Source organism: Centrocercus urophasianus, unplaced genomic scaffold (assembly GCF_019232065.1).
Source record: "Centrocercus urophasianus isolate 14NV4802_14NV808 unplaced genomic scaffold, USGS_Curo_1.0 seq_16, whole genome shotgun sequence".
Lineage (NCBI taxonomy): Eukaryota > Metazoa > Chordata > Aves > Galliformes > Phasianidae > Centrocercus > Centrocercus urophasianus.
In genome coordinates, this window is record NW_024884711.1 from 17,334,558 (window position 1) to 17,346,924 (window position 12,367).

The 12,367-nt window shown below is 45.6% G+C and overlaps 1 protein-coding gene across 1 annotated transcript in view; it reads left to right on the forward strand.

Moving 5' to 3' along the window:
- Positions 1–427: 427 nt before the first annotated feature.
- Positions 428–12,367, forward strand: part of IGF2BP3 (insulin like growth factor 2 mRNA binding protein 3) — a 101,019-nt gene continuing 89,079 nt past the window's right edge. Inside the window, exons 1-2 of the mRNA XM_042817320.1 lie at positions 428–725; positions 1,557–1,617. Of these exons, the coding sequence (XP_042673254.1) occupies positions 551–725; positions 1,557–1,617 (236 nt within the window). The 5' untranslated portion in view covers positions 428–550. The remainder of the gene's footprint in view (positions 726–1,556; positions 1,618–12,367) is intronic.

Below are 12,367 nucleotides of genomic sequence, written 5' to 3' on the forward strand. Positions count from 1 at the left end.
GTCGCTCGCTAATTGAAGAGCCGGGATTCCTCACGTGAGAAGTTGATTTGTAGTTTGAACACGTGGCTCATTCAAAAAGCCGGAATATTCAAGTAATTTTTTTTTCTTTCCCTTCTCTGACTCCCTCCCTCCTTCCTTCCCCCTCCCCTCCTCTCTCTGTGTGTTTTTTTGCAGCGAGAGGCGGTGCCTGCGCGCACGTAGTGTGACATTTCCATAGTCCGCCCGCTGCTGCCGGAGGGGCTCGGGGGCAAAGACAAAAAGTACTTTTTTTCCCTCCCTCCCCTCCTCCTCTTCCTCTTGCAGCCCGCCATCGCGGCCCGGCGCCGGCTGTTCCCGCGGCCCCCCATGCGCCCGGGTGGCACGGCAAGCACTTAGGGCTCCGTTCGCCTTCGTTTTCGTTTTATTTTTTACCCCTTGAGAGAGGGAGGGAGGGCCGCGAGCTGCGGAGCCGATTATCCTCCCCGTCCTCTCTCTCTCTCCTTCCTCCATCGCGTTTTGTTTTCTCCCCACCTCCTCCCGCCAGCCGAGGGCTGCAGCCGCCGCCGAGAAGATGAACAAGCTCTACATCGGCAACCTCGGCGAGAACGTCAGCCCGCTCGACCTGGAAAGTCTCTTTAAGGACTCCAAGATCCCCTTCTCGGGCCAGTTCCTGGTGAAGACGGGCTACGCCTTCGTGGACTGCCCCGACGAGAGCTGGGCCATGAAGGCCATCGAGGCGCTTTCAGGTGAGTGGCCCCGCGCCCACCCCCGACGGCTCCCGTTCCCCCCCCCCGCGCCCAGGTGAGACTCCCCCGGCGCGGCAGCGGCCCCCGGGGGGGGGGAGGGGGGAAGCGGAGGAGGGCCGGGCCCGCGGCCCCCTGCTTTTTCCACACCCCGGGGCCCGTCGCGGGGGCGGGCGGCCCTCGGTGCCCCCCCTCCCCCATTCCCTCTCCGTGGCCCCTCGGCTCGGCCCGGCGCAGGCCGCGGGCTGCCCGCCGAAATGCCCCGCAGCCGGGAGATGGGAGCCCCGCCGCCCCCCCCCTCCCTCCCTTCGCCCGGTATTTATTTCGGTTTCTTTTCGCCGCTCTCACGCACCCATCACCGCCTCCAGCAGCGCTCCTGCTCCCGGCCCCGACATCCTGTTTTTGTGAATTAAAAAAAAAAAAAAAAACAAAACAAAACAAAAAAAAAAAAACAACCAAAAATGCACAACGCCAAAAAACCGCCAACAACAACAGCAACAAAAAACCCCAACAAACAACGTAATAATGACAATAATAATAAAAACAGCGGGTGAAGCTGCTTAGCGGAACCTCCGCGAACGGCGGCCCCGCCGCGGTAGGGCCGCTTTCCCTGCGTGCTCCCGGGCTGGCTTGGAGGCCCGCGGCTCCGCGCAGCCCCTCTCGCCTTCCCCGGGAGCAGCGGCCCGCGGCCACGGCTTTGTTCCCGCCCCGGGCCGCCCCGCGCTGCCCCGCGGCCGATGAATGGGCTCTAACGTGTTGCGCTCCGCTTTGCTGCCTCGCGCCGCCGCGAGCCGCACGGCCGCTCTCCAATATTTTCCCTTCTGTTCTTCGCAGGTAAAGTGGAGCTGCACGGGAAACTCATAGAAGTTGAGCATTCAGTCCCTAAAAGACAAAGGTAATTTCTCTTTTTTCTCATTATTATTATTGTTAGTTCCCTCTGCGTTTCCCTAGTGATAAGTGATTTGAAAAATTGCATAGGCTTGGGTTTCTCATCCTTACAGATAAAGGAATGTCTTTCTTACACCCGCAGCTTGTTCTGTGCCTAATGGCCCCGTGTATTTCTATGGATTGCATTGAGCAGGGTAGTATTTAAAAAAAAAAGAAAAGAAAATAAAAGAAAAAGGCCTTTTTGTGAAATGATCAGGTTATTGCATTGCAATGGTGGAAGGTTGGTAAGATTTTAAACTTCCCTCAAGGAGTGAAAATTCGGTGTGTGAGCAGGAGCTGCGGAGTGAGGGGCTGTGGAGCAGCGAGCACATGAGCTCCAGCAGCAGAACGCGTCGTGTAAATACGCTGCTGTGTACATCTCTGCTCCTGCCATGTTGGAGTCCAGAGCGTTTTATAGGCACGCGGTGCAGAGCTGTGTTTGACTATCTGTGTGCAAGAGGGTTTGTATCTCCTTCGAGTCGGTGTAGTGAAGCAGCAGGAGGATGACTTCTTCCTAAGAAAGGCTGGATTAATGGGTCCTTAATTTCAAAATGCATGTTTAATTTTTTTCAGGGTAGTAATTTAGTGGGCCTCGTGTACAGAAGCGATACTCGCGATACAGCAGGGTGGTGTTTTTCTGCTGCCTATAGCAATTCAGCCACAAATGCTAGATTGCAGGGAACCTGGCGTGCACCAGATAATACCAGCAAAAGGCACTAAACTTTGCACGTGCTTGTTTCTGAGCTCCATTATTTGATCTGAGAAGTACATCTGTGTGGAACTTCGGGGGAGAGGGGCTTCTGCCATTTCAGCATTCATTTTAAAAGCACGGTCATTTGAAAATAGCTGTTTGGAAAAGGAGAATTTGGACGTAGTAATGGGTTGCTTTGGGAATTGAAGTTTAATCACTGTTAGGTGTTGGAGGAAATCTTTGCTTGGGAAAGATGGGGGATTTTTGATCTATTTAAGGGGCATTAAAAAAAAAAAAAGCACAACTGAAAACCCTTTCTGGAGCATTTCACAGTGTGCTGATCATTGCGGTTGCATTTGGTATTTCTTTTAATTGGGAATTAATGTACTATGTGCGCTCCTTCATTTGTTATGCGAGATACGTGGCTTTGGTTTGCAGCAGTCTGCATTTCAGGTCTTCTGTATATAAAAAGAAATTATTGTGGAGGGAAAATATTTTTATGTTTAAGAAGGAAGAGTCCGTGGGACACGTAAGGACTGATCACTTCCTCTCAATTTCCATAATAAATGAGCGTATCATTCTTATTCATCTTAAGCTTGCACAAATTATTCTGTTCACGTTGTTGAAAACAAATTTATTTTGCTTATGGTAGAGGCAAACTGAACATTGCTGTGTTCCTCTCCCCAAACTTTTTTGTATTACTGTTTAATGTGCTTCAGTGTATTTTCCTGCTCTTCGAGCTGTTGTCAGATGTGGATTAGCGTAAAAGTCCCTTCTTCACGTTTGTTGGTGTCTTCCTGTATTTGTAAATTCCCAGCTATCACCAGTGTGGATCTGTCTGCACTGGGGTTGGGAATAGGGCTGCACTGGACTTTAGCACTTCTCCAGCCTACATATGGGCATAGCAATAGGATTTAAAAAAAAAAAAAAAAAAAAGAAAAAAGGCAGATACAATTGTATCAGCCTAGCCGCCTTGTTTCTCCCCAAGTCCTCACTAGTTAAAGCACACACAGCTCCGATTTACGCTGCCATTTAAGAGAAAATTAACTTGCATTTCTCATAGCTGCACTTCCTTCCCCTTTGTTTCTACTACTCCTCTTCCAAAATCAAATATAGAAACCCATTTAGAATTTGTTCAGTGGCCCCCGTAATAAAAATGCCTTTCCTGCTCCTTTTATAGATGTAGGATACTCTTCCATTTGGGGGTGGGACTGGAAGGAGGGGGGGGAGGGGGGTTGTCAAAAAGTTGGGATTTTTTTGCGTCTCCAGACATTGCTGACTGGGTGTGTATGTAGAGTGGTGAGATGTGTGAGAGCACGGCCTTCCTAAGCTGGCGTTTTGGTGAGGCTGGTTGTTAACGTGTTTTCAGAGTAGCTTCCTGCAGCCCCCGTATCTCTTGATGCAGGGGGTGCTGGCTGGGCCTCCATGGGGCCTCATGTGCTCCTCTGCCTCCGAGCTGGCCAGAGGAGTGGCACTGTTCACAGCACTGGCGAACACACCAAACCTGTCCCTCCCTGTGAGCGTACAATTAAGTTGGGTCAAGTGATGTTTCTTAGGAGCAAAAGTTGGTTTGTGGTGCGTTGGAGTTGTTGTATTGCCCCCTGGTCACTGTGAGGCTGCTTTGTGGGGAGCTCCAGCTCATTGCCTCACAAATTCCTCTATTATTATTATTATTATTTTTTTTTTTTTTAAGACTGTATGGCTCCCACTGGTGGTTTGTGGGTGTCCTTCCAGGGAAGGGTGGGAGGGAAGGCCGAGTGCTTGGCCATCCGTCTCCCTGTCATGCGCAGGAGGTCAGGATGCCATAGGCCGGGGCTGCCATGATGCTGATGGGTGGAGAGGGACTGAGGGCTGGGGTGGCTGCATTCCAGCCTCTGCTGGATCCCCACGCTGGGAGTGGGCACACCCAGGCCTGCAAAATTGCCTCCCTACCTGCTGTGCAGGCCTGTGTATGGCTCTGCCTCCCCTCCCCCTGGAAGTATTTAAAGACAAGGGCTGTGCTGAAAGAAGGGGCCTGGTCAAGGTTTTCTTGATAGAAGGGTGGGGAATTATTTCGGGGGAGGTGCAAAGTCTTTAATAAGCTCAGCGTAGATTTCTGACTTACTATGGAAATCTCAAGGGAATGTGAAAGGAATGCAGAAATTCTACATTTGGACCCCTCTGCACGGAGGGAAGGCCATTGCAATATTTAAAGGTTTAGGTCACTTTATTCAAAACTCTGTGGAGGCATCGCAATCATCCCGCCCGCCACTCGTGTTCCGCCGAGGAACGCGGGGCACGGTTTGTGGCAGCCGTGCCTTGGCCCGGCTCTCCTCCCTGGGGCCAGCACCGAGCAGCACATGGCACGCCTTTGGGTGCTGCCTCGTGGCACGGCAGGAGCAGCTGGCACCTCGCGAGGCCGCCTGCGCTGTGCCTGGTCGCTGACGTGGCCCTGTGTCACTTGGGCTGTGCCATTCCCCCTCATCACACCCCAAATGGGGGCACCTGGGGCTGGCCCCTCCCCACCTCCCTTCCCTTCCAGGTGCTTAAATCACTCGTGACACCTGAACTGCATTAATGAGGAGGTGTTTTCTCTGATTGGGAGGTTAATTTTTTTTAACCGCACCTTTGGGGGCCCTTTGTTCTGTAGAGAAAATAAATTCCCTTTCCCTCTGCTGGAGGGGCTTTCTCTAGGAGAGGAGGTGACAGAGGTGTGCCACCAGGCCTCCTTTGATGTAACACCCAAGCGGGTGATGGCTGATCTGAGGGCAGCAGGCCCCAAAGTGCTCACAAAACCCGTCTGTGGGAGCCTTGCGCTGTGCTGTCGGATTCGGTTGCTAATTTCTAGTATAATTAGGGCTTGTGTCTTCTGTGTGCGCAGGGCAGTGGGAAAAGGCTTCAGGGCCAACCTATGCAGGGAAGCTACGGCAGTCATGGGTATTTAAAAATAATTTTGTGGCAGACATTTTTAGTCTTGCTTCTGTAAACATAAAGCAAGGCTAAGCATGCTGTATGTAAGGAGATGTGATAGAAAATGTCATTCATTAACTGTATTCGTGCCCTTTTCTGTGGAACGAGGCTGAGGCCGCGCCTGGGTGCGGATCAGCATTTTAGAGAGCGGAAAGTCAAAATGCGCGATTTAAAATTGGAAGCTTTAGTCTCTGTTCTCACACTTCTACTTGCAGATGTGAGCAGAGATTTTTTTTTTTCCCCTCTTAATAAATAAATAATTGTTTGAAAGCTCACTCTTGAAGTAGAAAATGTGAACCTGCGTAACTCTTGTGATTCCTGTATGGCCAAGTTGTGATGGCAAGAACAAGAAATTATTTGCTGACCATGTTCTCTTATGTTGTTGAACACTTATATTTTACAACTACTCATACTATCTCACCACTTAAAAAATAGATATCCTTTTTTGCTGCAGTTTTTTTTTTTTTTTAAATTAAATAAGCTAAAATACAGGAAATACATCCCCCAAGTTGTGCCCTGAAAACTCAGTTTCATTCTCTTTTTACTTTATGGGAAAGCATACATGTAGTAGACATTAAGTTGTATGTAGATTGGTAAATCCTGAAGGGAAGGCATGAAAAATAGCATTTTTTGAAGAGTAATGCAAAAGCAGTGAAGTTTAAATAGGAAACATTTAAAAATTCCCAATTTTTCTTTTTGTTCTTACTGTTGGAGTAATGAGAGCCCTTTTGCACCTTTTTGAGCCCTTGAAGGCGGTATTTTTGTAAAACGGGGGTATTCATATCAGTTGCTCTTTCAAGTGCAGAGCTTAGGACTCTGCAGTGCTGGAGTCCTTTTATAGCTTCTGGCTGGCTTTTGGGTGGACTTCAAATGCTCAGTTTTGACCTGAAAAAGTCTTGAAGAGCTTGGCATTTATCTTTCTAACAGAAAACATAGAGCTTCCCACAATGCTTTTGAGCAAGGACACAGGCAGAAATGAAATGCACCTTCTTAGCTATGGTCAGGGCTCACATAATGAATCCTACCTCTCTAAGCCTGCTCCTCTCACTAAAGACGTTTTAACTTTCAAGGCTTACTCCTCCTAAACTTCTGATAATGTGTGGAGCACAAGTACAGCTCTTTTCTGGTGGCTTTGTCCTGTGCCCAATGAGGCAGGCGTGGTGTTGTGTGGCACAAACTTCAGATTTTTGTTCTCGTAGTTTGAGCCAGTTTTGATTTGAAATTGAAATTAATTGAAACTTGCTCCTTTAAAGCAAGAAAATAGGTGGAGTATGGGGGAAAAAGATAACTGTTATAAAATATCAGGAGAATAACTTCATCTTTTTCAGAGGGACAAGGACAGGTGGAAAAGCCTGAGCAAGGTTGATGCATTCAGCAGTGCCTGGGTGCGGTAGATGCATCCAGGGTTCTGCAGTGCAGTTCTCTTCTAAAGCATGCTCTCAGTTTTTGTATGCAACGTGGTTATCTGCATGTTCTTTCTCTTGGCTGAAGCAGAGTACAAAGCTTTATGTTTGCTAGGATAAAAACCTAACTTTTCCTTATTTTGTCTAGATAGTTGATGCTGTCACCAGAAGTACTGGGGGTTCCATCCACACACACATGTACTTTTATATTTCCCTGGACGTGCAGAGAATACACATTTATATAGAATTCTATCTTGCATCTTTGCTCTACAAATCTTACATCTGTTGTCCAAATAAAGGCAATATTGTTGATAAACTGTGGGGGAACCCTTGGCATGGACTGTGCTGCGCAGAAGCAGATTAGGTGCTCCTCAGTCTTCTGAGGCTCACTTATCAGAGCGGGCACTTTAGGGGCAGTTGTTTTTTTCCTATTACCTACAATGTAAGCAATCTGCCTTTGGGAAGTTCCTGTACAGAAGCAAGAGTGTTTGGGCATGTTTCAGGTAATTTAAAAATAAAAATAATTTAAAAAAAATGATTGGAAAGATGGAAAAACAGGAGGAAATAAGAATCAGCAGTATTAGTTGGTGTTGACAGATACACACATTTGGCCAAAAAGAAGATCTTCGTGTTTTAGTTAGATATCTTTATACTTGGCAAATCAAATGTGCTGCTAGGGTCAATACTTGGGAAAATGTTAACATACTGAACATAAAACAGCAGTAAGAAACAGATAGGAGAAAGGTGCTTTATTCATAAGCGTACTGAAATATGGAAAACTATATTCAGTTATAATGTTAATTGTTATTTTGTTGAAATGTGTTCTCAAAGCAGTTTGCAAAAGAGAAACCTGCAGTGTAAGGGCCGTCTTCTGGGCAGTGCAACCCCAACACCAAAGTGCCTCTTAATTGACTGCCTCTTCACCAGCATTACCCTAAATTGTCCTTGTTCTCATCTGAATGGAAAACGGACTCTAACAGGAAACATGAGACATTCAGCACTGTTAGTCTAGTTCAGATTTGGGTTGGAGCACGGATAACAAAATAAGTGAAAGAAGGATCTGATACTTCCTGGAGATGGGACTAAGTATTGAAACTGTCTTGGAATGAAAGATCTTCAGGTGGGATGGGCCTTATTCCATTTGATTTTTTTTGGGGGGGGGGAGGTATCTTGAGACTTTAAAAAAGTGAGTGTAGCTTGGTCAGAAATAATGCTGGGAAATGTTTCTAAGTGTGTGTATGTATATATAGCATGTAAAAAAATATATGTATATATATAAAAAAGTATGTTATAAAAGCACGTTACTGTAAAATCAGTGCAGTTTAAGGAGAGATTTACTAAAAGTATCCAGGCAAACTATAAAAAACAGCCCAGGTTATTGGCAGTGGCTCTTCTCTTTTTGCTAGTGTTAGCACACTTGAACACAATCGGAGATGAATGTTCACTTTTGAAAGATTAACTTCATGCTCAGCTGAACCTTAGGAACGCGATTTTAAAATACGTAGTCTGTACTGAGTGTCCATTACATTTTTCCCCTCTGAAAATAGTGGAGCTTTGTTTTGGTAAATTGATTAAAAACTTAAGAGGTACAGACCCTGTCAGTTCTCCCTTAAAAATGGAGCTTGTTGCACCTTAATGGAGTCTGAAGTATCGCGGTGCAGAAACGCGCACCAGCTGTACCAGGAACACACGTGTGTCGTCTGGCAAAGGGAAAGGTATCCCTTTAAAATAAGTGAATGAAAGACAAAAGACAAAAACAAAACACACACAAAAAAAAACAAAAAACAAATTTATTTGTTTTACAAATTTATTTGTAGAACTGTTACATGGCCAATCCAGGAATTTGTTTTCAGCCATCAAGTGGACTATTGGGTTTACACGTGTGTGGAAGGCTCTTGATGTGCTCGTGGTTATCCAGTTATCACATAAGAACAGTTCAATTTGTTCTCTGACTTCCACAGTAAAAATTTCAAAGCAATGTGTCTTCAGGACAGTACTTGAAAAATATATTCTGTAGATGTATGAGGAATTCAGGCAGTAGTTTAATCTGAGATAAGAGACAAGATAATGTGTAAACGACATATTTTCTTTTTCTGGTTACGAGTTCTGGTAGAAGTGCTTCAGATGGCTTTCCAGTGAAAGTTTTGCAGCAGCTGCAGGCACATCACCTGGGGAGAAAACATTATTTGTCTAGAAGTATTGCGCACTGGTTGGTCACAGATGGGTATTGCTGTGCCATCAAGGATGTGTGGGTCTTCTCATTGAGGCTCTGTGGTATCTGGAAGAATCATGTTTTCCTTTGGAAAACCAGAACTGGGGTCAAGTGAGAGCTTCTCCAACCTTTAGCAGCATTGGTCTCCATGGGTTCAGGTGCTGGCAGTGTGAGCTGCTGTGCAGCAAGGCTGCAGGGATTCTGGCCCTGACAGGACAGCCACACTGCCCTGTTGCTCATTCCTTACTAACTATGGACTCTGAAAGATTTTCATGTAGGATACTTTTTTAGCAACGTGTACCCCTCAGAGCTACTAGGTATTTGAAGCTGTATGGCAATTGAGATGATTTTTCAGTTTCAAGTACAATAAGAGATATTAAGCGTGTAGTTGAACATGTGCTCTGTAGATATACTAACATGTACTGAAGGAAGAGAAGGGTCCTATGATGCAGCATGGGTATTTAAGCTGATTCTAATAACCTGTGCTAAATAAAGGAGGAATGGACAGCTCTTAAAGCCTGAACACAGATTTCTTCTTTCTTTGCTGTACTGCATGCTCAGCATTAAATTTCTCCTGAGTTCAATGCTGGTGCTTCGGAGCAGTGGTGTAAAACTGCTTTCACTCTATTAATACTGCTTCATCCTGAGATGCACAAGAATTTTTTAAAAAGACCTCAAAAAACTAAGTCACAGTAGGTGACCGTTAGTTCTTGCTTCATTTCTTCATTAAATGTGAGGTTTGGTGCTTGGTGCTCTGACTCCTGATACCAAATGGTGAAATCCTGGCACCATGCTTTGGGTTGCTGCTCACCTTGTTTTCCTGAGCTGTGCTGTATATCTCTGTTTAGAAGACTTCATTTTCCCGTTATGCAGTTGACAGGTTTTTCTTTCCCCGAAAGAAATGTGATTTCCAATCTCTTTTTGCCCCTGCCTCTGTCTTAAACAAGAAATGCCTGTGCACATGTGAATGTACTCCAGCTCCTGTGTTATGCACAGAACTGTGAACTCTGCTGAAGTGGCAGATTGCACACCTTTTGTACAACCACATTTGATGGCGGTTGTTCAGTTACACACAAGTTGTGAGTGGAGTTATCCTCTCAGGTGCATAGCATGTGATTTGTCCACATGGAGGTGAAGCTCTGTTGTTCACTGAAAGTAGTATTGGAGAAAGATTTAGAGGATAAATGCAGAAGGTGGATTTATCATTATAATTTGCAGGGTCCTTTTGGACTGAGTTAAAGATTGCTTTCCCTTTGTGTTTGAGTAGCTCCAGTAAAATCACAAAATTGCATTCATTTTGCCTGTCTCTTTGGTAAATAATAAGCTTACGCACGCTGCTCTTTGCCTCAACGCTCGTGCTCCCAGCACCTGTCCACACAGCTCACTCACTGAACTGTCACTGGCTTTGGTGCTTGAGATCAGCACCGTGGCATGGCACTGCTGCTTCTGAGCGCCCGGCCGGCTGCGGGGATGCAGCGCTGCACGAGCGTTCATGACAGCATGCTGCAGAGCGCTGCTCCGCTGGGCACGGCAGCTCCGCAACGTGGCTTTTGGGATGGAGGCGCAAGCCGTGCTAACGGCTGAGCTGTGTGGTGGTGGGAACGGTGCTGGGCTGTGTGCTGCAAAGCTGCTGGGGGAGGGAGCTTTGCGTCGCGCTGCTGAGTGGGTCTCCTTGGGTGATACCCTTTAAAAAGGGGGGGGTGGAAGGGAGAAATAAAATGATAAAAGGCAAGGCTTGGGAAATTCTTTCAAAACTTGGATGTCCTGATCTGCTGTTGCTCCTCTGACATCCAGCTCAGAAGCCCCCCAGTGCCCTGTGCATGATGTGCACGTGGTTTAGGAACCCTTAAACACTCCTTGAGGCTGGGGGGAGGTGAGGCTACTTGGGTTCTTTGTCTCGCTCTGTAGTCCCAGAATGACATGAAAGTGGTGCAAGAGGAATTCAAAATGAGCTGAAATTTGAGGGGTGATGCTGGGGAGAAAAACGAGTATGCACAGGCTCTGGTGTTAGGAGGGAGTGAGCCGTGATTCCCAGGGAAGAATGGTTTCCTTCTGTGGTGAATGCTTATCTTATGGAATCATTGTCTTCCTTATGCTGGCTTTTTTTCTGGTGATTGGTATTCTAAGCTTTTTTTTCTGCTCTCTATTCCTCCTTTAAAATCTTTTTCGGTCCTCAGTAGCTGGGCATATGTAGGTGCATGTGGAACAGCTGAATTTCAGAGCTTTGTGAGGGGTGTTTGAGCTGTGCTAAGCCACGTGCTCGCTAATGGCAACTTGTGATAGAACAGGGGATAGGCACCACCCGATGTCAGCGTCCTTCTCAGTCATCTACACTGCAGAACTGCAAGAAAGCTGGTAATTACTGTCTTGGTGTGATAGTAAGCTCACAGATCTCTGTACAGACTGAATCTGGAGCAATGAGCTGCTAAATAATGTAACCTTGGTCAGAGTTATCATTGTCACTCATACAAACTCTGCTCCTTCTCTTGACTTAAATATCTCAAAATACTGTGTTTGAAAACAAGTTATTAAAGGCAAATCTTGCTTCTAATGATCATAAACTCATAATTTACATAAACTATAATTTACAAAATACTTATGAATGAGTTACTTAGCTGCAGTATGGTATGCAGTTTTTTGGCTTTATTCAAATCTACAATGCTCAGCTTAATGCAGAGTGAACTAAAATAGTTTAAATGTTTATTGGCTACACTGTGAGTACAGTGCAATCTTTAGGACTGCAGAAACTTTCTCTGGTCATAACAGTCTATTTTGAATGGGCAGTGAGAGTGGAAGAAGCTGATGCTGACCACCCTCAAGCAATTTTTCAGGATTCTGTGAAGAAGGAAATGAAAAATAAAGGGGTTATTTAAAAGGTTATTTAAATGGCTCTCCTACAAGTGCTTTCATAGAACTTCCCACAGTCGTGGGGGGCTTTATAGTATTAGAAAGGTGTGGAAAAATAATTTAATAAATGTAAAGGTTAACAAAGAAAATGTGCTTATGCCTCTTACGTGCAAGTGTTTGTAAGCATAAACTTGATGCTGTGGCATTTCACAATTTGACAATTTTTTCATATCTTAAGATCTCTCACTACTTGTGTTTTAGTTACTGGCTTTTTCATTTGGGCAGATACTCGGAGGCCGTGGTGAAGGGCTGGTGTGAAAGTTCAGGGACTGCCTTCATGGTAACCCTTTATGTGCTGAGCAGGTCTGCTGTGGTAAAAACACAGAAGGTGCTTCGGCAATTCTTAAAAAATAGCACTTAATGAAGGTAAAATTAACAGCGTACTTCTTAATTTGAAAAAGCATTAGCTATGAGGATCTGTGTTCACAGAGGAAGTGGTGTAGGTAGTACTTTACAAATTTGGTTCTAAAGACATGGAAATCACAAAGCCGTGTTTTCCAGTAATGTTTTTAGACCAACGCATGTGTAAAATCATGCATGCATGCAAGCTCTGTGC